Raw genomic sequence first — 23313 nt, 5'->3', positions numbered from 1 at the left:
AATTGAATAGAAAGCCAAAAGATTCATGTGGCAATCCCTGCCCCACCTCCCTCTAACTTCTCTAGTGTTACAAGGTGGGGTCTCACCTCATTCTCTTTGAATTTGGCTTAATAATCTTGCCCTCCAAGGCCCTGAGGCCTGGAAACAGGATGTGGGAGCAACTGCCAAAGCAACATGTCCCAGTCCCATGGGGGAATTCTGGTGTTTAAAGGCCCTAGGCTTAGGCCCCAGCAAGGCTGAGCTCCTCACACCTCATCTATTTAGCCCATGAACCACAATAATTATGTAAGAAGGCTGTATGGCGCCAATTTACTCTCCCCCCCCAAATAAAAGTTGACTGTCTCAGCCAAGCACCCATTACTCTCCCTTAAATCCACAGTTAATTTCCTCTGATGGCTTAGCTAAATGCAAAACCAAACAGGGGTGGGCCTCAGGGAAGTAACAGTCAGCCAAAGAGACTGATCTGTCAGGTAGTTTGAACCCAGAGGCCCTTCCACGTGCAGAAAGCCACACACGGTGCCGTGGGGACAGAGGAAAAAATTAGGACATACTGACCTCCACCGTAAGGAAAGACAATGTAATTGGAGAAAGACAAGACACACATAAGGACAAAATGTCTTAAAGCAAGAAACAAAAGGCTACTGAGAACAGACAACATAGAGAACATACAGAACTCCCGTTACTGGGCAAATCCCCAAAGGCTGGTCAACTTCTGCCCCTAAGACCACAGGCCTCTAATGCTTGAGCTCCTAAGATAGTGGCAGGACCTGGTAACCTTGGGCTTCTATCTCGTGGGATCTGTTGTGGGTTTTACCAATAATGTCCATGCTAAGGACTCGTATGGGGAAGATGCTGAGAGTCCCAAAATGGCAGAAAGGACATGCCATTTTACTAGCTGGGTGAATGTGGGCATCAGTTTATCTGTAAAAATGGATGAGTTCTCCCCACCCCCCCCAAGGTCATCTCTAAGGTGTCTTGTAGTGCTAAAGGCCTGTATACAACATCTCCTCCATAGAACAGAAGCCTGCCTGAGGGCAAAGACTGTTTCATGTTTGGTTTGGGTTACCTGGAGCTCCTCTGCATCAGAACTCAAGGTTCTAGTCTCAGCTTGGTCATTCACATAATGATCGGCCTTCTTGGAAACCCGATTTCCCTTCTCTGGGCCTCGATCTGGGATTTTGAGACACTGCACCAGAAACCGTCCAAGGAACTGTCTAAACATTTTATGATTCCCCAGGACAGATTAACCAGACGAACTGAAGGGGTCAACACCTAATGCTCAATGTGAAAAGGCCAAAATGACAATGACAATTTGACGATGGCAACAGCAGCAGTTGTATCAGTGGGGAGGGGATCAAGGTTTCACACAGCCCCTCCCCTCTGTTCTTTACATCTTTGTTGCTTACAGTAGACACTTGCCTTCTCAGATTTTTTTGGAGGGGAGTAGAGGGGGAGAACAGCCCCTGATCCATGCATGGGAAGGGCGGTCTACAGGTTAACTGGGTTTTGCATTGTGCTTCTTTAAAGGGTAGAGCCCACAACCAGAAGCCACCCTCTAACCTACTGGCTCTGATGAAGGTTGGACTTGTTGGTCTGTTCTTACCTCATCCTCTCAGTTCATTTATCACCTCAAATGGCTACAAAAATGGGAAGTAAAAAGGGAGGTAAAAACAAATTATGGCAGTAAAAAAATGAATAAATATTTAAATGTCTGATAAAAATGGGGGTAGGGGAGGAGAAGGCCTTGTCTGGGCTTTTGCAACTACCCTCTTAAATGCCCACAGGTTGTGAAGGTGAACAGAATTCCTAGAAGGGGAGAATCAGAACACGCTTTGCAGAAGAAAGTAAATTTTGAATAGGGCTGAAAAGCAGAGAGGGACGTGGTCTGGTAGAGATATCAGAGATCTTGGGTTTGAATCCTAACTTCCAATCTGAATAATGTTACAAAAGTCCCTTTACTTCTCTGGGCCTCAGTATCCTCATCTATAAAATGGGAGGGGCAGATTGTAGAGCTAGGAAGGGATTTTTGAGATAACCCTGCTCAATCCTCTTAGGATATCAAGGATCCTCTGTGTTCTAACACCTATGACACAGGAAGGTGCTGATCCCAGGAATCTGACTCTTCTGACTTCTCCACCATGCTCCATTGTGGGGTACCTTCCCTGGCTACCCCCACCCCACTTTTTTTAAACTTCCTTTTGCATGATGTCTCCCTCATATAATCTCCTTAAGGAGAGGGACTGTCTTATTTGCATTTGTCTCCTTAGCACAGTGCCTGGCACAAGGTAGGAACTAAATAAATATTTATTGACTGACAGTCTATGTTCTAGGTTCTGAGGGCCCTTCTAGAGAACGGTCCATGACTCCCAGGGCCTTGTTCTCTGGAGTAAGGGAGAGAGAAAGGAAAAACACAGCCCAGCAGAGAGTTAAGAAAGAAATCCCAATCAGATTTAAGGAAAGGACGAAGTTTAGCTGCCTTGCTTCAGGCACAAAAACGGCTATTTATGCTCAAGTGCCTTTAAATCTACTCCCAGTTCAGGCTAGGGCTGAGTGCGAGAGAGTGTGTGTGTGTATGTGTGTCTGGATATTCACACTTTCTCTGCCCTCAGGGGCTTCCAAACTCCCAGATGCCAGGATCTGGCCAAGAATAGTAGAGGGGGATGGGGGGGGGGGATGAGTCACACTATCCAAGCTCAAGGATACGATGACCCAGAACTGATTCATTTCTTAAGAAAAATGAGTAAAGCTTTTGCCCTGAGGTGTCCTGGGGTGAAAGCCATGAGGCTCAAGAGACCCAGCCTGGGGGCAGAGGCTAGAACTCTGCACCCCAAAGCTTAGTTCTGGTCATAGTGGTGTAGCAGAACTTAGCGCTGAGGCCCTGGAGGTTAAATACATGCCCAGGAAGACTGGAGTTCCAGGCTGAACTCCTCCACTAGGTTAGCCAGTCCCTTCATCTATATGCTGATCCTTGCTTTCCCCAGTTTTAAAAATAGGACAATACTGATACTTCCCATTTCCCAGAACTATTGAGAGGTAGGCGTTTTTAGTAACACTACTGTGAGCTGAGGACACAGTGGGATGAAGAGGTTAAAGGTGGAAAAGCCTGGCTACATCACTGACAAATCTGTGAAACAGACCCAGGAAACACAATTACTAACTACGTGACTTCCCAGAAGATTGGCCAATCCCCATTTCAGCTGAGGAGGAGGGACGTAGATGTTTTACGCTCTGGATCCCAATGTTAAAAATGTAAAAAAAAAAAAAAAAAAAAAAAAGCAGCAGAGGGAGAAGGTAAATGAAACTAATGCTATCTAAACTTCAATATGCTATTTATTCTTTGGGGCAGACCCAATGAGGCCTGGGGAGTCCTCCTAGGGAACTTTCAGAGTGGAAACTCCATTCACTGATACAAATCACTGACCTGTCAGTAACATCTAGTCTTAAGATGATTGTTTGAGGTTAGGGGACTTTTCCAAGGCCACAGTGCTCAGTTATGTCAGTGGCAGCACCTGAACCCAAGTCTTCCCAGCTCGAAGCCCAACTGTCTGGTCCACCTCTCAGCAAAACCAATGTTTAAAAAAAAATAAAGTGCATGCATTCATGTACAGTATGCTCATGCTCAAGCATATTAACATACACATACACACACACATATATACATCTTTTTATTACAAAGGAGGGGTTGGTTCTTAGCCTTTAAAAGGGGCTCCTTTTCTTTTTTAGAATATTTAAAATAATTCCAAAAGATTTCTCAACAACAAATACCAAGCCATGAACTGGACAGACAGGAACATCTGCCTGGTACCTGACAACACATCTCATGGGAGGCCCCAGGAAGGTGAAAAAGGTAGAAAGAATCTTATCACAGGCCTATTGCCTTGGAGCTGGGGGGTGGGGCTGGCCTTGGAGGTTGTCTTGTCCAATGCCCTAGATGAACAGGTAAGTCTAGGGCACTATGGTCTACAGTCACATAGTCAGTGGCAGACTGGGATTTGAACTCAGATCCTCAACCATCAAACCCGAAATCAAGGTCAGATGTTGGCTATAGAGAGGGAAGGGAACACATTCGGTCAAATTCAACTCTCTCTTTTTAGAGGAGAAAGGTTGGCTGCCCAAGGTCACACAAGTGACCAAGTCTTATGACTTTGGAGCCAGCGCTACTTCCCACATACTGAGCTGCCTCGGCAGTTTTGCTGAGGGAGAAGGGGAAAAGCTAAGCTTATGGGTACGGATTTTCCACACCAAAATCCCAAATAAATTAGCTGAGGCCTGGAAGTGAAGTTTGAAGAATGTTAGGAGTTCAGAGGTCTGTGTCCCATTAACGAGCTTTATGATCTCAGGGAAATCCCTTCCCTCCTTTTTCTCCTCCCACCCCCCCACTTCCCATCCAAGTTTCTTCCACAGAGAAATGAAGGGGTTGGAGACTAGCTCATGTCTAAGGTCCCTCCCTTTCTGCTCTGACAGTCTAGGATTCTATGCCTGGCAACATGAGATGGCTTAAAGAAATCCAGGTTTGGAGCCAGAAAGCCTCCCCCTGCTCCTTATTATCAATGTGACTCTGGTCAGGTCATTTAACTTGTCTGGGGCCTCAGTGTCCCTGTCTGTAAAACAGAGGGCTGATGGACTAAATGTGCAGAATGAGACACATTTTTGTTCAGGGAAAATGTAGAAAGGGGTTTTGCTTGACTATGCATGTGCTGTGATGGGTTTTCTTGTTTCTTCTCAGTGGGGGGGTGGGGAGAAAATAAATTGCTTGTTATTTGAAAAAAAAATTAAGAATACAAAACCTACAAAGGGTTAGACTGCATGATTTCTAAGGCCACTTTCCAGCTCGAGGCCCTATGTTTACCCTGAGCAGACAGACAGTACCAGGCAGTAACATTGACCATTACACAAAATGGGAGAGGGGAGTGCCCTTCTACCTAGGACAGCAACTGCCCTAAAGAAACAGAAGCCATTGATCTGAAGTACACTATCCCTTCCAAGTCAAGTGATGGGGGTTTCTGGGACAGCATGCTCAAATGACTAGAGTGGACTCGACTTCAAAGGCCTAGATACTGAGCCCAAACCCTGTTGACAAGAACCCAGAGCCATCAGGCCTGAGAAGAACTTAATGGAAAGACTACATGGGGAGGGAGGGTGCCTTCCCCCTCCCCCAGCCAGGGTGGAGGCTAGAGCTATTAGTTACAGTGCCTTATTAATTATTCCCGAGTCTCTCTGAATTAGTTTCATTTATAAGAGCAGAAGGGGGGGGGGGGGGAGGAGAGAGGGAGATAGGAAAAGGCTGTTTCTGACAAAGGAACCGAAGGCTAGGGATTTGACACCCACTGAAGTGTATCTTGTCAAGGCGAGGCCAACAGCAATTAGCAGCCTAATCCCCTCTGTGTTAGGAAACCATTACTCACCCCGATAGCGTTAACAATCAATACCATCACAATGAGCCTGGCAATTAATGAAGCTAAAGTCTTACTTCAGAACCTTAATTCTCACTGTGTGGCTTTAAACAGGAAGGTTTGTGATCATTATAATTAACTGGTGGTATTCAGCACGGAGTTAGTCAATGAAACTAATCTGGATGGGAGATGACAAGAGACCGAGGATGACCACGTCACCTCTGTTGTGTGACCTCCTGAGCCGGGCTCCACGAGAGCAGATTAGTGGGGGAGGCAGACAAACAAATGTAATTAACAGCTGAGACCCGAAAGAAGCAAGAGAAAAGAGTGGGGAGGAGCTAAGAAACTCAGTGATGCCCATCAGCTAATGAGAACGTGGCGAGGTGGCACTCCTGGGCCCATCTGGCTAGACCTGGGAGCCTCCTACAAGGAAGGAGGGCATACAGGGCATCAGAGGCACAGAGACTAAGATGGGGGCACTGACCTCCAAGGGTTTAGTCTGCAGAATGGAGAAGAACAAGCAGGTGTGAAAGTATAAGAAGGGATGGTGGTCAGTGACTTCGACAATCAACAGACACTAACTATGTGCCAGGCACTGTACCCAGCCATGGGGCATCCAAGGCAAGAAGGAGACTGTCTCTGCCCACAAAGAACTTACGCTCTAATGGGGAGACAATGGGCACATATACAGAGAGACACAGACACAGACACAGAGTTCTAGGAGGGAAGGTCTGAGCAGCTGCAGAGACACCTGGGGGCTGAGGGGAAAGCAAAGAAGGGTTTCTGGAGCACCTAGGTAGGACTTTGAGCAGGGTACCCTGAAAAATACAAAGGATTCAGAAAAGACTGTATGTGGGGGAGAAGGGAGAGAAGGAGAGAAGAGGAGAGGGAAGAGAAAAGAGAGAGAGAGGAAAGAGAAAAAAGAAGAGAGAGAGGAGAGGGAAGAAAGAAGAGAGGGGAGACAGAAGAAAGAAGAAAGAGAGGAAAGAAGAAAGGAGAGGAGAGGAAGGGAGAGAAAGGGAGAAAGTAAGAGATAGAGGGAGGGGGAGAGGGGGACAAGGGGTGGGAGGGGGAGAGAGAGAGAGAGAGAGAGAGAGAGAGAGAGAGAGAGAGAGAGATAGGATAGGATAGGATACAGGGGGAGTGTGACAAGATCAAAACAGTATAGGAAACCTGCTGTGATTCTAAAACCAATACACAGTCAATTGTGGTTTGGTTAATCAAAGTGGGTCAATAGCAAAGTCATGGCCTCGTGGAATGATGGAGGTGAAAAGGACCTTAAGACCTAGAATGTTAAAATGAGAAGGACTCTTAAGAGAAAATTAATCTAATCCTCTTCCACATTTGACAAACAAGGAATCTAGGGTACCACGGATAGAGTCAGGAAAGAATTCAAGTCCAGCCTCACACATGTACTAGTTGGGTGACCCAGGGCAAGTCACTTACCCTCTGCCTGCCCCATTTCTTTTACTGTAAAATGGGGATTTTAATAGTTCCTTCCTCCCAGGGTTGATTTGAGGACCAAATGAGACAATATTTCTGAAGCCCTTAGACCAATGCCTGGCATGTGGTTGGCACTTAATAAAGGCTTCCTTCCTTCCCAAGCCCGAGACAGTTGGTGACTGGCCCCAAGATGTACAAGACCATCATCACAACATCACGAGAACGCATGTTTTCTAGAAAGGACCTCCCCCCCCCCCAGAAAAGGACACCAAAGGGGGGGGGGCAAGGGGCGGGAAGGACACTAAATTCTGTGTGTGTGTGTGTGTGTGTGTGTGTGTGTGTGTGTACACAAAAATCTCTGGTGAAGCCTGGGCCCAACTGAAGGTGAGGCGATCCCAGCCAACAAACACCTCACCATAATACTGCTCTTGCTTGGACTTGTCTTTTCCACCTCCTATAGCTTCCATCTAGTTGGAAATAAGAGAGACTAAGGAAAGCGATGGGTTTCAGAAACGAAAAGCAAACCCCACAGATTTGTGAGTGTCCGGAGGGAGGGAGGGAGGGAGAAGAGGAGAGTGAGAACAGGAGGAATGGGGGGAAAGGTTCAAGGAAATGACAAAGGGACAGATTCCAAGGAAGGTGTTTTCTTGGGCTCTCACCCAGGCCTGATGCAGCCCAGCCCCCTGGCCCTGCCCCAAGCTCTGGCTAGTCTGTTCAGGTCAGGGGAACCGATGGGAAGACCAACTGAGGCAAGCTCTCCTCTCACTTGCCAGTGGAAGCAGGATCCTAGGGAAATGCCCATCCCTGCCACAGGCCCCGACAAAAGCATGACCACCCTTCAAATCCTCAATGACCTCTCTGGTCCCCTATCAGAATCCCTTCATTTTAAAGCAAAGGAAACAGAAGGTTATGGAAGGATTTAAGGTAAGAGAGAACACCTTAGCATGGTGCCTGGCACACAGTAGGCTCCTAATAAATGTTCATTCCACTCCTTTTATATTTGAGGAAACGTGGGTGGCACAAAAGATAAAGCGATGAACCCGAAATCAGGAGGACCTGAGTTCAGATCCACTCTAACAATCACGTGCTAGCCAGCTGTGAGACCCTAGGCCAAGTCACTTCCTTCAACTTCACTTTCCTAACCCGTAAAATGGGAATCGTAACAGCACCCCCCCCCCAGGATTGTTGAGAGCATAAAAGAAAATAAGACACTCTTGGTAAAGTGATTTGCAAACCTCAGGCAAAGCACTCTATAAATGCCAGCTCTCATTAAATGCTAGCCCAGGGAGGCTGAGAGACTTGCCCAGGGCTGTGGGTAGTGTCCAAAGCAGAATCTGAACTCGGGTCCTCTGACTCCACAGCAAAAGCAAGAGCAAGGGTTCTTTCCACTGTACCCAAGCTCGAGAGATCAGAGGCCATTCTCCCTTTCAGACATTCCATGTTCCAAGCTTGTCAAAGACCGGAACTCGGCTCTCCAGCCTCCTCCTGGTCCGGGGCTCTTCTGCACCTTTAATAACCTGGCTTCTCGAGCAGATAAAACTTCTAGTTGGCTATCGCTCTGGGGACAGGAAGTGGCCGCCCACAAAGAATGGTCACAGTGGACTGAAGTCAGGAAAGAAGGAAAGGTCAGGACCCTTGGTCTCCTAAATTTAGCCGCAAACACCCGCCTCACAGCCTGCTCCCCACCAGCCTTTCCCACTGCAGGAGAGGGAGGGCCCTTGTCTGAGCTTGGCTTCCTGCCAGCACTTGGCATAAACCTGACCATGCATTTCAAACCCTTCCCTGACCTCAATTAATACCCATTTGGGGCCACTCAAGGTACAAAAACCTCTGGAAACTTTGAGGGCATGGAAAACCTTTCAGTATTTTTAAAAAATGAAAGTCACAGGGAAATGTTAATGAAGCAATCTTTTAAAATACATACAGATAACTCACACATACAGAGTCTTCTGATGCCCCCTAGGAGTTTAGGAACAAAAAAGTATTTTATATATTACTCAGGTTTGTTCAAAAGATGCAAATATTTGGCATGTGCGAAGGTCCTTTGGAAATAAGGACAAGGAAGAGTGGCAAGCAAGAGATGTTTGGGCCCTGCTAACTAAACTGCCTTTGGGTTACTACTATTTTCTCTCTGAATTTAAGGTTCTTATCCCAGCCAGCTGATACATTGGATAGAGTGCTGGGTGTAGAGCCAGGAAGACTCCTCTTCCTGATTTCAAATCTGGCCTCTGCCACTTCCTAGCTGGGTGACCCTGGCCAAGTCACTTAACCCTGTTTGCCTCAGTTTCCTCACCTATAAAATGAGCTGGAGAAGGAAATAGCAAACCATTCCAGCATCTCTGCCAAGAAAACCCCAAGGACTGAACAATGACAAACTCCAGCCACACCATTCCCAGTGCAAAGTGCAGGAAGGGAGAGAGGGAGGGAGGCAGAAAAGTTTCTGACCCATTGGATTGCAGAGATTGGTGTCCACCATGCTCCAGGCTTTTGGTAGCAGGAAGGTAGACGTCATGTTAATGCCTCACTGGCCTAACCCTCTTATCTCCTGACATTGTCCCCAAGGCTGGACTAGGATCAAGTGCAAGAGGGTGACTACTAGCTGGTATGCCCAAGGGCCAATCCCCCAAGCTCTCAAAGCCTCACCTTTTTCTTTGGTAAAATTGTTGACACTGTTTACACAGTCTGACCTCACCAGGCTATTGTGCAGAAAAGGGCTTTGCCGATATGCTCCAGAAATGTGAGTGATCACCGCATCCCTCTAGGTCCCCATCTGAAGGCAACTTTCAGTCCTTTGAGGCAAGGGCCATGCCTGCCTGCTTCTCCCTCTCTCTTCCTCCCCTCCTCCTAGCTCTCAGGAGGCTCCCACTCTACTGTATTCCCATCCTAACGTAAGGCCTCGGAAGGGGAAAATTGCAGCCTAGCGGAAACGTGAACTGATCCATCTCAGCGCACCCGGCCAGACGGTGGGCTTGGGCTGAGGCAGGATTTCACAATCACATTACACAGTAGTTAAGTCTAAGTCAACACAGGGGATGTGTAGATTTTCGTTATGAAATGAATTTACTGGGGCAGATATTTGTGAATACGTGCTAAGAAAAATGACGGGCTCCATGAAGAGAGCTGGGGCTGGGGGAAATTTATGCATCAGAAAAATCTGAGCTAGAACTGGCTAATGTGGGTGATGGGCTAAAACAGCTGGAGGTCTGCAGAAGAGCAGGGGCCGCTCACAGAGGCTGGGAGGGGGCTGGTGAAAAAGAGAGGGAAGGAGAGGAAGAAAGAGGGAAAAACTGGGAGGGAAATAAAGAAAGCAGGAGAAGAGAGGGACAAGGCACTAAAGAAAATCATGGCTAATGGGAGTCTCTAATCAATACCCTTTCATAAACCATCTCCCTACTCTTCTAGGGGAGTATGTAACAGGAAAAGCCTTGGATTGTGACTCAGAGGATGGAGCTGGAAGAAGGAAGATCACATTCTGATCTCATTTTAGAGAAAAGAAAACTGAGGTCCAGGAGAGAGAAAGACAGAGAAAGACAGAGACAGAGAGAGAGAGAGAGAAAGACAGACAGACAGAGAGACAGAGAGAAACAGAGAGAAAGACAGACAGAGAAGACAGAAAGAGACAGAGAGACTGTGTGTGTGTGTGTGTCTGTGTGTGTGTGTGTGTGTGGTGGGGGGAATGAGTGAGAATAAGAGAAAGCAAAATGTGTGTGTGTGTGTGTGTGTGTCTAGGAGAGGATGATGGGAGCAACGGCAGGAGGAGGCAGCAATCCTGCCCCCAGAGCAGCTGAGCCCCACTCCTGGTAGAATGCTCAGCCCTCAGGCAGTTGTCAGCCCCCACCCACCCCTCGAGGGCCCTCAGGGTTCCTGGTGGGGTAAGCCATGGGCCAGAAAGCCTCCATTCCCTTCCTTCTCTCCCCAAACACCAACTCTGTCTGAGAAACAAGCCTCAGCCTGTCTCGATTTCCAGGAGCGGCTGCCGCCGCCAACCCCCCAATTACAAAGAGGATGAGAAGCCTCAGCCCTCACTCACAAGGCAGAGAGTTAAACAGATGGGACTCCAGATAGAGGAGGGGGACAGGGATGGGGGGTGACTGCTTTGCCAAACCATGCTAGTGTCATGATTGACACATGTACATGAACTTCCAAATGGATCGTTCGTGATGCCAGCCAGGGTTTTTCCTTCCCCCTCCACCTCCCTCCTCGTTGTTGTTTTGTTTTTTTAAAGAGACAGTCTCCAGAGAGGATATTCCAATGCACAGATTATCAGCCACAGATTTCTAATGGTGATACTGGCAGCTCAGCTGAGCCACTGATCCTTAAAAGCCCAGATCCATCGAACTGAACCATGCTTTCCCCTCCAGACGAATGCCAGGCCCAGAAATCCCAGAGGTCAGAGGGTCATTCTCTCTGGCCCCGGGCCTTCTGAATGCCATTCCTGCTCAGAGGTTCTCCTACTCTATAATGAGCCTGGAATTCAAATCCCAACATCCACCAGGAAGCCCCAGCCCTGCTTCATGTCAGAGATCCAAGTCATCTGAGTTCTTCTACCACCCACTGGGACAGGTCGGGTAGGAGGCAGAAGACCTGGCTTTGTTGCTTATCTGAGCAAATGGCAGCCTTTAAGGATTCGGTGGAAAGACCCTGGGACCCAACTCTGCTGTTTTTGCCACCCTGAGTGATTGTCAACCATCTTCTTTCTCCTCTCAGGTTTCCTCACCTATAAAACGAAGGGACTGTACTAGAATCAGGGCTTCTTAACCTAAGATTTCATTAACTTTTTAAAAAAATCTACTATATTGGTATTATATTTCAATATAATTGGTTTTCTTCTTAATTCTACGTATTTTATTTTGCTCATTTGGAAGAAGGGGTCCAGGACACACAAAAAAAGTTAAGAACTCTTGGATTGGACGGTCCTTACCTTAAGGTCCCTTGCCAGAATCACTGAATCATGGAAAGTCAGAAGCATGACATTTTGGGAATGCCAGGATAATGTCATTTCATATGAGCCACTGAAGAAGAAAGGAGAGGGGATTGGCACATGCAGCTGCTGTGCCAAGGTCCTAGGATTCCTTAGGTCAATGTGGAAGTCCTCTGGCTTCCCATGGGAGGCAGCTAAGACCCTCTATAGTCTTAGTCAAGGTACAGGCTTACTTCAGGCAGGAAAGATAGGAGAGGAGAACTGGCCAGTGTCAAGGAGAAGGGGGATGCTGGGTGGGATTAGGAATGTCACCTAAGCCAGGGCCAGGGGGAAGCCACATGAAGGAGAGCCTGGGCAACACAGGGAGTGAAGTGAATTCACCACTGGGGATGGGAGCTGGCTGGGCCCCTGCTCCTTGCTTCAAATTCATGCTTCAAGGGCTAGGAACAAGGAAGAAGCTGGATCACAAGTCACAGATGCCCACACAAACACAAGAAGCAAATGAGCTTCCTCTCCCTCCCTGGGGACTGGGGCTCTGTGTCTACTTATTACCAGGAAGAAAAAAAAATCACTTTTTAGAGCTGGCAAGGAGGAAAAGAACCTTGGCACCTTTGTTCCTTAAGAGAGCCACCAGTGAACTTCTTTTTCTGTTGTAGAATCTAACCTCTAAAGTCAGATTCTGTTTATAGGTTCTGGGGTAGGATCTATCCTTCTGTATCCAACTCTGTGTGATCTGGCTGTCTCTAGATGGATGCTATGGGAAAGGCTGGCTCCCTCCCTCTCACTCTCCCACCCCTTTCCCCCTACTGACACACACACTGCTCCTCACCCCCACCCCCCTCCCAACACCTCTCAAACAAGCAGGTTGGAGCTGTGCTCCCCACTGGAAGGCAGAGCCCACTGCGGTGGGGGCAGTACAAGCAGATGGTCACACAGCTTGCCTGAGCCCCAGCTCCCAGTACAGACTCCTAACCTGCAGCTTGGCAGTCACTGCTGCTGCGTCATGCTTCAGAGGGCCAGGGTAGGGATCGGCGCTCCTTGGGGGCGAGAGGTGGAGGCAGGGAAAGAAGAGGACAGGGGGCAGGGTCGAATCATCCAGGAGAGGTCAGAGCTAATGGAGGTGTTGTCAGCCTCCTGGGAGCCAGCGGCCCCAGCTGCAATTTTGCTTACACAGCTAGGGCAATTTAAAAAAACAATAATAAAGTCAAATAAAATAAAAGCAATGTCTGTCGTTTTCTCGCAGAGTCAGTCCCCCACCCATGCATTTTTTAACTCGTCAATGGAAATGCTGCTAGGCAGGGTCTATATCACCAGCCGGTTGACAAGTGTTAAGTGAGCATCCGTTCTTGCGAGTACCCATGAAAGCACTCAGGCCCTCCCTTCAGGAGGCTTCAAAGTCCAACAGGGCCACAAGGCCAACTTGCTGGAAGAAGCCTTTATAGATCAAAGGATTTTCAGAATTGGAAGGGACCTGAGAGACAATTTCTCCCCACTTTACAGGTGAGTTAACTGAGGCCAGGGAGGTAAGCGTAATGGCTTTACAGTCAGAAGCTCTGGGTTTCCATCCTAGCTTTAGAGAACTCCTCAGAGATGTCTTGACAGTCCTATTCCCTACCATCCCTTTCTCTTCTTGGCAGAGGTTGGGGGAAGGATCCATGATTTCATTTGAGTAGAGAGATGCCAAAATGTAAACTCTTCCAGTGAAAATTAGCAATTGTTCTGCAACTTACATACAATCTTAGAATTGCCTAGGAGATTAAACGACTTCTCCTTATTGTGCAGTTGTGACCAACTCTTTTCGACCCCATTGGGAGTTTTCTTGGCAGAGATACTGGAGTGCTTTGCCATTCCTTCTCCAGCTCATTTTACAGATGAGGAAACTGAGGCACTTGCCCAGAGTCACATAGCTAGAGGCTGGATTTGAACTCAGGAGTCTTCCCCAAGCCCAGTACTCTGTCCACCATAGTGCCACCTAGCTGACCCTAACTTGCCAGAGTCATATAACCCCTATGTGTCAGAGGCAAATTTGAACCTAGGACTTCCTGACTGCAAGGCCAAGGGAAGCCAGCTCTCTAGGCACTAACCCAAGACTGGTTCAATACCCCTGTTTTATGAAGTAAAAGTTCCAATCATCAAATTGGATTGACCAAGGTCAGGCCCTTTCTCCAGAGACCCCAAACCCAAACACGGAGGAACATGGTGGCATGGATTTCATCCTATCTACACACACACACACACACACACACACACACACACAACACCACACAACCACAGCACACGCATTATAAGCCTGGTAACACTTGAGGCTTCATGACAACCTGAGCTTAAGAAACAAGGAGTTCCCCCTACCTAAGCAAAGCACCATTTTGGTACCGAGTCAGCTGTTCTAGGATACCCCTCTCAAACGTCTTGGACAGAGCTGCCGGCGGCAGGCTAGGAAACATCAGCATGTAGTAGCTTCACAGAGACAGCTGCCCCTTTCCATGAAGTTCAAGCATCTCAGCTTGGCTATGTGGGATCACTTCTAGCCAAGGGCTGTCCAGTCAGTGCCAACAGAGGCCCGGTGCTAGGACCACAGAGAATAAAAGCCTGTTCCATAATCACAGCCTACCCTACATCTTTTTCCTTTTTTTTTTTTTTTGGAGGGGGAAGGCAAGGCAATTGGGGTTAAGGGATTTGCCCAAGGTCACAAAGCTAGTGAATGTGTCAAGTGTCTGAGGCCACATTTGAACTCAGGTCATCCAGACTCCAGGGCTGGTGCTCTATTCACTGTGCCAGCTAGTTGCCTCCCTACACCTTTTTCAACTCAGGTAGAACTTCTTGAATGCATGTGGTCCCTCCCAACAGGGATCCCAGGCAAGAATTAAAGGGTCATAGAATTTCAAGGTCAGAAGGTCATGTTATCTAGTTTCATCCTCCATCTAAAGCACAAAACCCCGCTAACATATCCAAGACGTATGGTCCTGTCTAAGGAAGAGAAACCAACTTCTCACACAACACATGGTGCTGAATCTGTACAATCTAGCCCCAACGCAGAAAAAACGTCCTACTGATAATGGGATACTACCAACCAATGTCAGAGGTGGGAGGATTTTAAAAACCCTCTGATCCAACTGTGTCCCCACCCCCAAGCATCAGCACTATTTTACAAAGGAAGAAAATGACCCCAGAAGGGGGAAAGAAGTATCGGGTCATATACCTGCCAGATCCAGAGGGATCTGGAGATTTAAGGTGCCCCCTTAGAAACCAGAATCCAACCTCCTTATCTTACAGAGGAAGATCGAGACCCAGAGGTCAGGTCGAGGCAAGGTGAGGTAGGATCTGAACCCCGATTTTGTCTCCAAACTCGGTATTCCTCCTACTCTACTATCTCCTTCCAAATCACTATACATGCAGGAACGTTTCCAGTGTGTCTTGGTGTCTTATGTCGGTTTGTGACAATGGTGGTCTGGATACCACTGGGATTATTTATAATGTCTATCTTCTAGTTCCCATGTGGTCTTGAGACTTAGGCAAGGACTGTAGCCCACCAGTGATTAAGAAATCCAGATGAACGAAGGCCTTGGAATCGCTGGTCACTGCATCACAACGCTCATCTCAAGTCAATGCCTTCTCTTCAGAGGCAATAATGAGAAACTTCCTAGGGTAAAAGTCTTCTAGTGACTACCCCAGTGACTTCGGACAGGCCACTTCCTTTCTCTGGGCTACCAGAGAACCCTATTCTGGAAAACAAAGGTGCTGACCCAGAAGATCTCAAGTCCCTTCAGGTCCTAAAGCCCAAAGTGCCCTGCGAATTCAGAATCACCCATCAGCCTTTCCTCCACTAGTTCAATCCATACTCCCCTCCCTCCTCTTTCTCCTTTTTCTTCCCAGGGCCCAGGATCTTCTAGTGACTACCCCAGTGACTTTGGACAGGCCACTTCCTTTCTCTGGGCTACCAGAGAACCCTATTCTGGAAAACAAAGGTGCTGACCCAGAAGATCTCAAGTCCCTTCAGGTCCTAAAGCCCAAAGTGCCCTGTGAATTCATAATCACCCATCAGCCTTTCCTCCACTAGTTCAATCCATACTCCCCTCCCTCCTCTTTCTCCTTTTTCTTCCCAGGGCCCAGGATCTTCTAGTGACTACCCCAGTGACTTTGGACAGGCCACTTCCTTTCTCTGGGCTACCAGAAAACCCTGTTCTGGAAAACAAAGGTGCCGCCCTAGAAGATCTCAAGTCCCTTCAGGTCCTAAAGCCCAAAGTGCCCTGTGAATTCAGAATCACCCATCAGCCTTTCCTCCACTAGTTCAGTCCATACTCCCCCCTCCCTCCTCTTTCTCCTTTTTCTTCCCAGGGCCCGGGATCCAGCACCCTGCTCCCCCCACCCCAATCCTGCTGATGGTGGAGCCTTGTCCTTTTGCTGGGCTCCATCCAGTTCTACAGCCCATTAGTGAGACAAACATTCAGATGTGCGTTTCTGCATCCAGGCACCCAGCAGTCGCTGACGCTGTAATTTAGCAGGGGCAGTTTGGCTGCTCTGAGAACACATTTAGGAGCCTTTAGGAAAAATAAAATTTCAATGAAGCATATCAGCACGGAAACCTATTGAGGGGGACAGATTCCTCTTTCCTCTTCATCCTTTCTCTCGGGGTACAGCAAATGATATGGCATTTGGATTACTTTGTCTGAATTGAATTTTTAAACTGCACCCTCGAGACACGATGCTGAGGAAAGACATTAGCCCATGAAAGGATGGAAAGAATTCAGTCCTATGGCTAAAAATAAGAAGCAACTTGAAGGGGAGGAAGGGGAGGAGGGGAGCTGAGGAAGGTTAAAAGGTGCACTATGGAGATAAGCCAATAGCAAAAAGAAAGAAAAATACACACATCAGGGAGCTTTTTTTGCAACTGACAAAAGGTGTGGTGATAAAAAATAAATAAATAAAAGCCTTCCTGTAGGGCATGGGATCCTTTGGCAGGAGAGAATAGCTGATTAGCTATAATTGCACCTCTCAGAGAAGCTGAAAGTAGGGTTAGACTTAAGCTGCCCCTAAATTCGGTCTTGCCATTTATTTACTCTCTGCTCAGATCTGAGAGCTGCCTCCTGGGCCCTTCACTCTGGCGTCCTTCCTTCCCTCTCAACATGCATCACTCCTTTTCCTAAAATCACACACACACACACACACACACATATACACACTCTCTCTCTCTAAGGGCCCTTAGAAATCATCTTGTAGTCCCAACTCTCTCATTTTTCAGGAGGAAAATAAACCCCAGGGAAGGGGGGGTGGTTTGCCCGTGGTTGAAGAAGGCAGATGATGGATTCTCTCAAGAGAATGACTCTTCCTTTGCCCAGAAGATGCCTTGATAAGAAGGGGGCCAAGAGCTTAGATGCCCATCCCGCTCTGGGGCCGGAATGGCCATGGCGAAGGGGAGCACACCATCCCTACTTTTGCTTCTGAATTCCCAAGTCTCAACAGGCACCATGATAAAACAAGGCCTGTTGGGTCATCATTGGCTCATAAATAATAAACTCCAGTGGCTCCCTATTACTTCTAGGATCAAATATAAAACCAATTGGCTCCAGTTGGCATTTAAAGCTCTTCATAATCAGGCCTCTTTCTATATTTTACTTCCCTCTACACAAGCAACAATCCAGTAAGACTGGATTACTTGTAGCAACTGGGATGAGACATTTATTATCTCCTGCCTCCATACCTTGAATTCCCTCCCTCCTTAAGCTTCCCTGGCTTCCCTCTCTCCCATGGCTCAAATCCCACCTTCTGGCAAGAGGCTACTAGTCCCTTCCTTTTATAAATTTGTGTTTCCACACTTACTGAGTGCCTATTATGTGCCAGGCACTGTGCTAAGAGTTTTATAAACATTATCTAACAATAATCCTGTGAGGTGGGTGCTTTAATGATCACCACTTTACAGTTGAGGAAACTGAGGCAAACACAGGTTTAAGTGACTTACCCAGGGTCACTCAACTACTAAGTGTCAGAGGGTGGATTTCTGACTCCAGGGTCAGCACCCTATCTACTGTATCACCTGACTGCCTCCGGTCAAATGTAAAGAGCTCTGACTCAAGTTGGCTCAGATACTTGTTGGCTCTGTGAGTTGCGTAGTCACAACCCCTCTGTTCCTCATTTACTCATCTGTAAAATAGACTGCACAACATCTTGCCCTACTGGTCTGTTGGGAAGAAAGTACTTTGTATAACTTAACAGTGAGCTAGAAATTAGAGTTTATATTATTATTAAGGACTCTGGGATTCAAACCCTCAAATATGAACATCCAATTTCTAGTAGGGGAAATATCCCAAGGACAGCACAGGCCTGATCTCCCCCAGGGGAGCAGCCAGGTAACCAATGGGCAAGTCCTCATGGGCTTCTGCCATCACGACTGTTAGGAAAGTACACTTTGTTCCCTGATGGGCCAGGCCACACAGCCCCTGGCACGGAGCCCTGGCTGCTGGATGCCTAGCTATCCAGACCTGGGGAGATGCCAGAAAGAGCTGAGGAAAAAAAAAACAAAACAAAAGCCAAACTTAAGATCCTGTTTGCAAGGCTGCAATCTTTGGAAAGGACCAGGAATGAAGAAAGGCTTCCTCAAATTTCTTTCCCCAGCTTCCTACTGCATATGCCTTTCTTCTCTAGGCTGAGGAAGGGTTCTCCTCCCACTGGTGGATGGGTTTGCAACAGCCTTGGCAAGCACCCTGGGCCCACTGGACTGAGAATCTCGTACAGAACCACAGCAGCTAGGCCTAGGGCTACCTGCGTGGGACTCCAGCCTGTGCTTAGCTGTTGTATATCACAAGGGCTATTTTTACCAGAGAGAAGCCAGTTTTCTGCTGAGGCTGTTAATCCTGGCTCCAGAATCTTATGCTTTCCCCTGCCTATCTGGTCTTCTGAGACTTGGGGGGGAAGGAAAAAAAGTACCTAGAGATGCTGAAAATCAAGCCCCAGAGGAACCATCCAGGCCTTCCTTCTTCCTGGCTCTTCCTATGAGGTGCCCTGAGGTCCCTGGGCCTAGCTCCCATTCCCCACTGTGGGGCTCTCAGGAGGACTCCTCCTTCCCCTCCCTCAGGGTCTTCCCTTATGTTGGAGTTGGCTAAAAACCCCAGGTGATCCCTGGTCTGGGGAAACTGCCTCAGAAGAGGTTGGCAGGCAGAGGGTGACAGGGGAACACACGGACTTCAGATGAGCCATCTGCTCCTAGTCTGACTTGCAAGCCAGAGCCCAGAATGGCAAAGCCCGGTGGCAGTTTGGGCGTGCATACACACACACAAACACACACACACAGAGAATAGTACATGGGGGGGCATGCACTGCCCACGTATGATGGGAAGGGCTTGCTAGCTAAGGCCAAGAGGTCACCAGCACCAGCCTTAGTATCATATCCCCTCCCCAGGCCTCTGGGAAGATCAGTCCACTGCAGGTGAGGATGATAAATGAGAAGTGATAAGATGATAACTGCTCACTTGTGCAGAAATGTATTCCCAGGCCCAAACCTCTTCTCTGCATATTCCCAGGGGCTGAGATCAGAATGGACCCTATATGGAGCAGCTTTGGCTCTACTCAAGACCAGCCTAAACGGGGCAGGAGGAGGCCTTCCTTTGCCCCCAGAGCCGTCTCTGGCAAGGATCCGTTTCCCTCCCACAGGAACTCCTCCACCTCCATTCTTTCATACGTTTACCGGGCACTCTGCTGGGCTTCGAAGGAGGCCTGTATAAAAGCCATAATCCATGCCCTCCCAGAAGGAAAGGTCAAGAATCAGAGTCTGAGGCTATTACTGTGGCAGGGCTGGGAAAAATAAAATAGATCAGAGGCAACAAACCCTAGGCCTCAATGCCACGCTGGACAGAAGATTCCTCGGGGCCACACATGGGAATCCTAAGCAAATAGAAGCCCCTGGGAGTAGACCTGGTATAGCTTACCCCATTTTTTCTGTTCTTGGCCAGGAAGCTGAGAAATGTGGATGTATCTGCCTAATGTGATAACAATCACCCTATTCCACATCTACCAAGAGTTGCTTTTTAATATTCCATAATAACAGCTAGCATTCATATAGAACTCCCACAAGTTTATGCCACATATCTTTCATCCTCATGGCTACCACCATAGGAGATAAATGCTATTATTATGCTCAATTTATGGATGGGAAAACAGAGGAAGTTAAGTGACTTGCCCAGGGTAACACAGTTACTAAGTGACCAAGGCTGAATTCCAACTTCTCAAGCCACCTCGATACCTCTAAGCCTGGGAAATACAAGTGACCCCTGGACTAGGGGTGAGAGGACCCAGAATCTCATTCCAGTTCTGTTTTTTACAAGCTTTGCTGGGAGTTTCTTCATCTGTAAACCTAAAGGGATTAAAAGAGATGATTTATGAGGCCCCTTCCAGCTCTGATGGCCTGTGATACTTATGATTGGATTTATAGGGACCTCAGAATCATCCCATCCAATCAACCTTTCCCCTCCTCATTTTACACATGGGCAAGCTGGAAACCAAAGCTTCGAGGTCAGGTGCATTGTCCAAGTTCACACAGACCATCAGAAGAGCTGGGGATCCATCCTGGGTCCTGCTGACACCAAAGTTTTGTACTCTCTCTGCTAAACTACAGTAATGTCCCTCCATCTTCATTTGGTAAACGTTCATTGAGCATTTGCAGCCTAGAAGGCTTTGTGCCAGGGCTAAGGGAACAAACGTAGAAGTCACAGCTCTTCCCGTCCTCCTAGAGGGCAGAGTTTGGTTAGCTGGGCAGTCAGTATGTGCCAACATAGCCACAGGCAGTCTTGTGCTAGGCTTGGTACAACCATCCTGGAGGAAGGAAGGTGAGTTCCTGCACTGAATAGCTCTACCCAACACTGAAGCCATCCTCTTTTATGGAGTGAGGGCCTGGGAACGTGGAGCAGGGGGACAGAACAGAGGGAGAGGAGTAAGAGAGGCAGAGAGACCCTCAGCAGGAAGAGCAGGCCAGGATAATGGCACTAGGGATAGACAACCGCCATGCTTGAATGGATGGGGAGTCAATTGCTTCAGTTTTCCTAATGATCTATAAGCTCTGTCCCTCTGAGGACCTTTCACACAGCACGGACAGAAAACAGGGACCCATCCGCTTCAGGAAAGAAGGCCTAACAAGAGGAAACACGTCCAGTGTTCCACAAAACAGGTCCAAGGGGAAAAGATTCAGGAAATGCCCCGAGTTCTAGTCCAAACTCTTGCTGTATGGCTTCAGGCTAGTTCCTTCCCCTCACTGGGACTCCATGTCCTTACTGACACAAGGAAGGGGCCAGCCCAGCTTCTCTGTCGTGCTTTGATTCTGGAAGTATATGGGGAGAGTGAGGTGAGGACAGAGGGTGGTCAGAATGGGAGGGCAGAATGTAGAGCTGACCTTGGCATACATTTATTGAGAGCAAGAGTTCTTTACCTGGTGTCAGTTTTTTTTAAATATTCTGATTAATCCAATTCATTACAATTGGTTTCCTTTATCATCCTATGTATTTGTACCTTTACAGGATTAAAAATGATTCTGAGAAGAGTCCAGAGGCTTTACCAGACTGTCTAAGGGCCCACGGTTACGCATGGACAAAAGGTGTAGAGTCTAGATTTTAGACTGATTTTCTCATTTTACAGTGGAAGAAGTGAGGATAGGAAAAACTAAGGCCTCAGTTACAAGATGGTAAATCAGCAGAGCTGAGATTCGAACCCAGGTTTTCTTCTGACTGTAATTCAATGCTTTCTCTGCTATACTACATTATCTCTCTTGACAACACACACAGACACAGACACACACACACATGCTTGAACACAACATGCACACAGAAGTTCCCTTGATGAGTTTTCCTGGCTCTTAGGTTTAACAGCTACTCCTTGCTGGCCTACAGCACATGCTATTTCAAGGGACTGAGGCTCCCTCTCCAAGGAAGGAAGGAGTTGAGTGTACGAAGCCTGAATTCCCAACCCCCCCTGTTCCACCCATCAGACGTTCCATCCATCAGACGCAGTGCCTGGATGACCCCATCTCCTCCTCTCTTACCTCTTGGTTCTTCTGCCTGTTTTGCGAGTTTTCGAAGGGCAGCGGCGAAGCTGGAGGAGGGCGCTGCTTGAACTGACAGGTTGCTGGTGGCCGCTGGGCTGCCGTTGGGTACAAGGGAGCCATTGAGAGGAGAAGGGGTCAAGGGGCTGACGGTAGCAGTGGTCCGAGTAGCTGTTGAAAGCATTCCTATTGAAGGGGACTTTGGCTCATGGCTCATGCCTGAAACAGTGAAAAGAACAACCAATCACCAAGGGGGGGAGGGAAAGGAGGGACCAGTCACTGGGATGACACCCAGAGGCCTGCAGCAGGTGAGGGGGGAGCTGGGGAGATGCAACCACATGGAGCAGGAGGAGGCAGCACAGAGAGGGCCACCGGCATCTTCAGAAAAGACAAATTGGGGGCTGGAGGGGGGGCATGGACTCAATTTTTCATGGCAGACTGTGGTAGATAGTCTTTTAAAAGGGGCCATCACTATGACACAACCCCAGCTTATCCTGGGGGTAGATGCTTGCTAAAGCATGTTTAGGGGAATTTCCCCCAAAGCATCAACTCTTAAAGTTGCTCAAAGATCTAGAAAACCCTATCCCTGATGCTACTCCCCTCTGCCCTTTGTTTCATGCCTGGGGCAGGAAGCTCATAGGGTGAGAAAAGGAGGGTTTTGGCTGACTCTGAAGAACATGCTCACACTAGGTGGGATGCTCCCTCCCCCTGCCCCCCACAAATGCCAGGCCTTGGTCAAGTAACAAAACAAGGCCAATCTATCTAGGCCCAGAATGCCACCTTGGGGATCCTACCACCACCAAAGATACAGGCCTGAAAACTCTCCTATGAGAAGAAAGGTGACTTGAACAGGTTTTGGTGAAGGGTGGGGAAGGGGGCTGGGGTAAGAAAGAAAAAAAAAGGAAGTTAACCTAGACCTTCAAAAGCTGTTTGTGGTCCCCTAATGGGGCCCCTACTGCATGCCCACTAAAAATAAAGCTCACGAAAAATAAAAACCGGGCCCCACAGAAACCTCATTTCCCACTCCAGAGCCAAGTTCAGGCCCTGTGAGCTCGACACCAGCTGACACTCCTGTCCCCACCTGCAGCAAAGGCCTGTCACAGGCAGAGCACCTAGAGATGACATCAGGCTCCCCCCTCCCCCCACAAGGGGCACAAGCTCCCCTATTTTCTCTTCCCCATAAGGAGTTCAGAGCTTTCAATTTCCCTTTTAAGTGTCAATGAAAAAGCTGTGTTCTTCTCATACAATCACTAAAACCTTGGCTCCCATTCAACCCAGCTCTGTCTCAGCACAAGGAGGAGGACTGGGCCATAAATAAGTTTTCCATTAACATTTTCGGCCACCTGCCCAATTCCAGAGGCAGAAAGGGCAGTCCTGACACCGTCCGCCGTCCCCTGCTCCCTCAAGGTGGGTACATTAAAAAGGAGTAAATCAAAGGCCTAACAGAGACCACACTCTCAGACATAAGCCCAATGGCCAGGACAGTTGGCACTCTCTGGTCAAGCTGCTTGCACCAGGAATAAATTAGCTTCCCC

The 23313-nt window shown here is 48.1% G+C and overlaps 1 protein-coding gene across 5 annotated transcripts in view; it reads right to left on the bottom strand.

Annotated features, from left to right (window-relative positions):
• GSE1 (Gse1 coiled-coil protein) overlaps positions 1 to 23313 on the bottom strand; it is a 717997-nt gene that overhangs the window by 43501 nt on the left and 651183 nt on the right. For all 5 annotated transcript variants that reach the window (XM_036750482.1, XM_036750483.1, XM_036750485.1 and 2 more), the window contains one exon: positions 21779 to 21997. In XM_036750482.1, the coding sequence (XP_036606377.1) occupies positions 21779 to 21997 (219 nt within the window). The remainder of the gene's footprint in view (positions 1 to 21778; positions 21998 to 23313) is intronic.

Source organism: Trichosurus vulpecula, chromosome 3 (assembly GCF_011100635.1).
Source record: "Trichosurus vulpecula isolate mTriVul1 chromosome 3, mTriVul1.pri, whole genome shotgun sequence".
Lineage (NCBI taxonomy): Eukaryota > Metazoa > Chordata > Mammalia > Diprotodontia > Phalangeridae > Trichosurus > Trichosurus vulpecula.
Note: the sequence above shows the minus strand (reverse complement) of the source record. Positions and strands in the feature narration are given on the sequence as shown.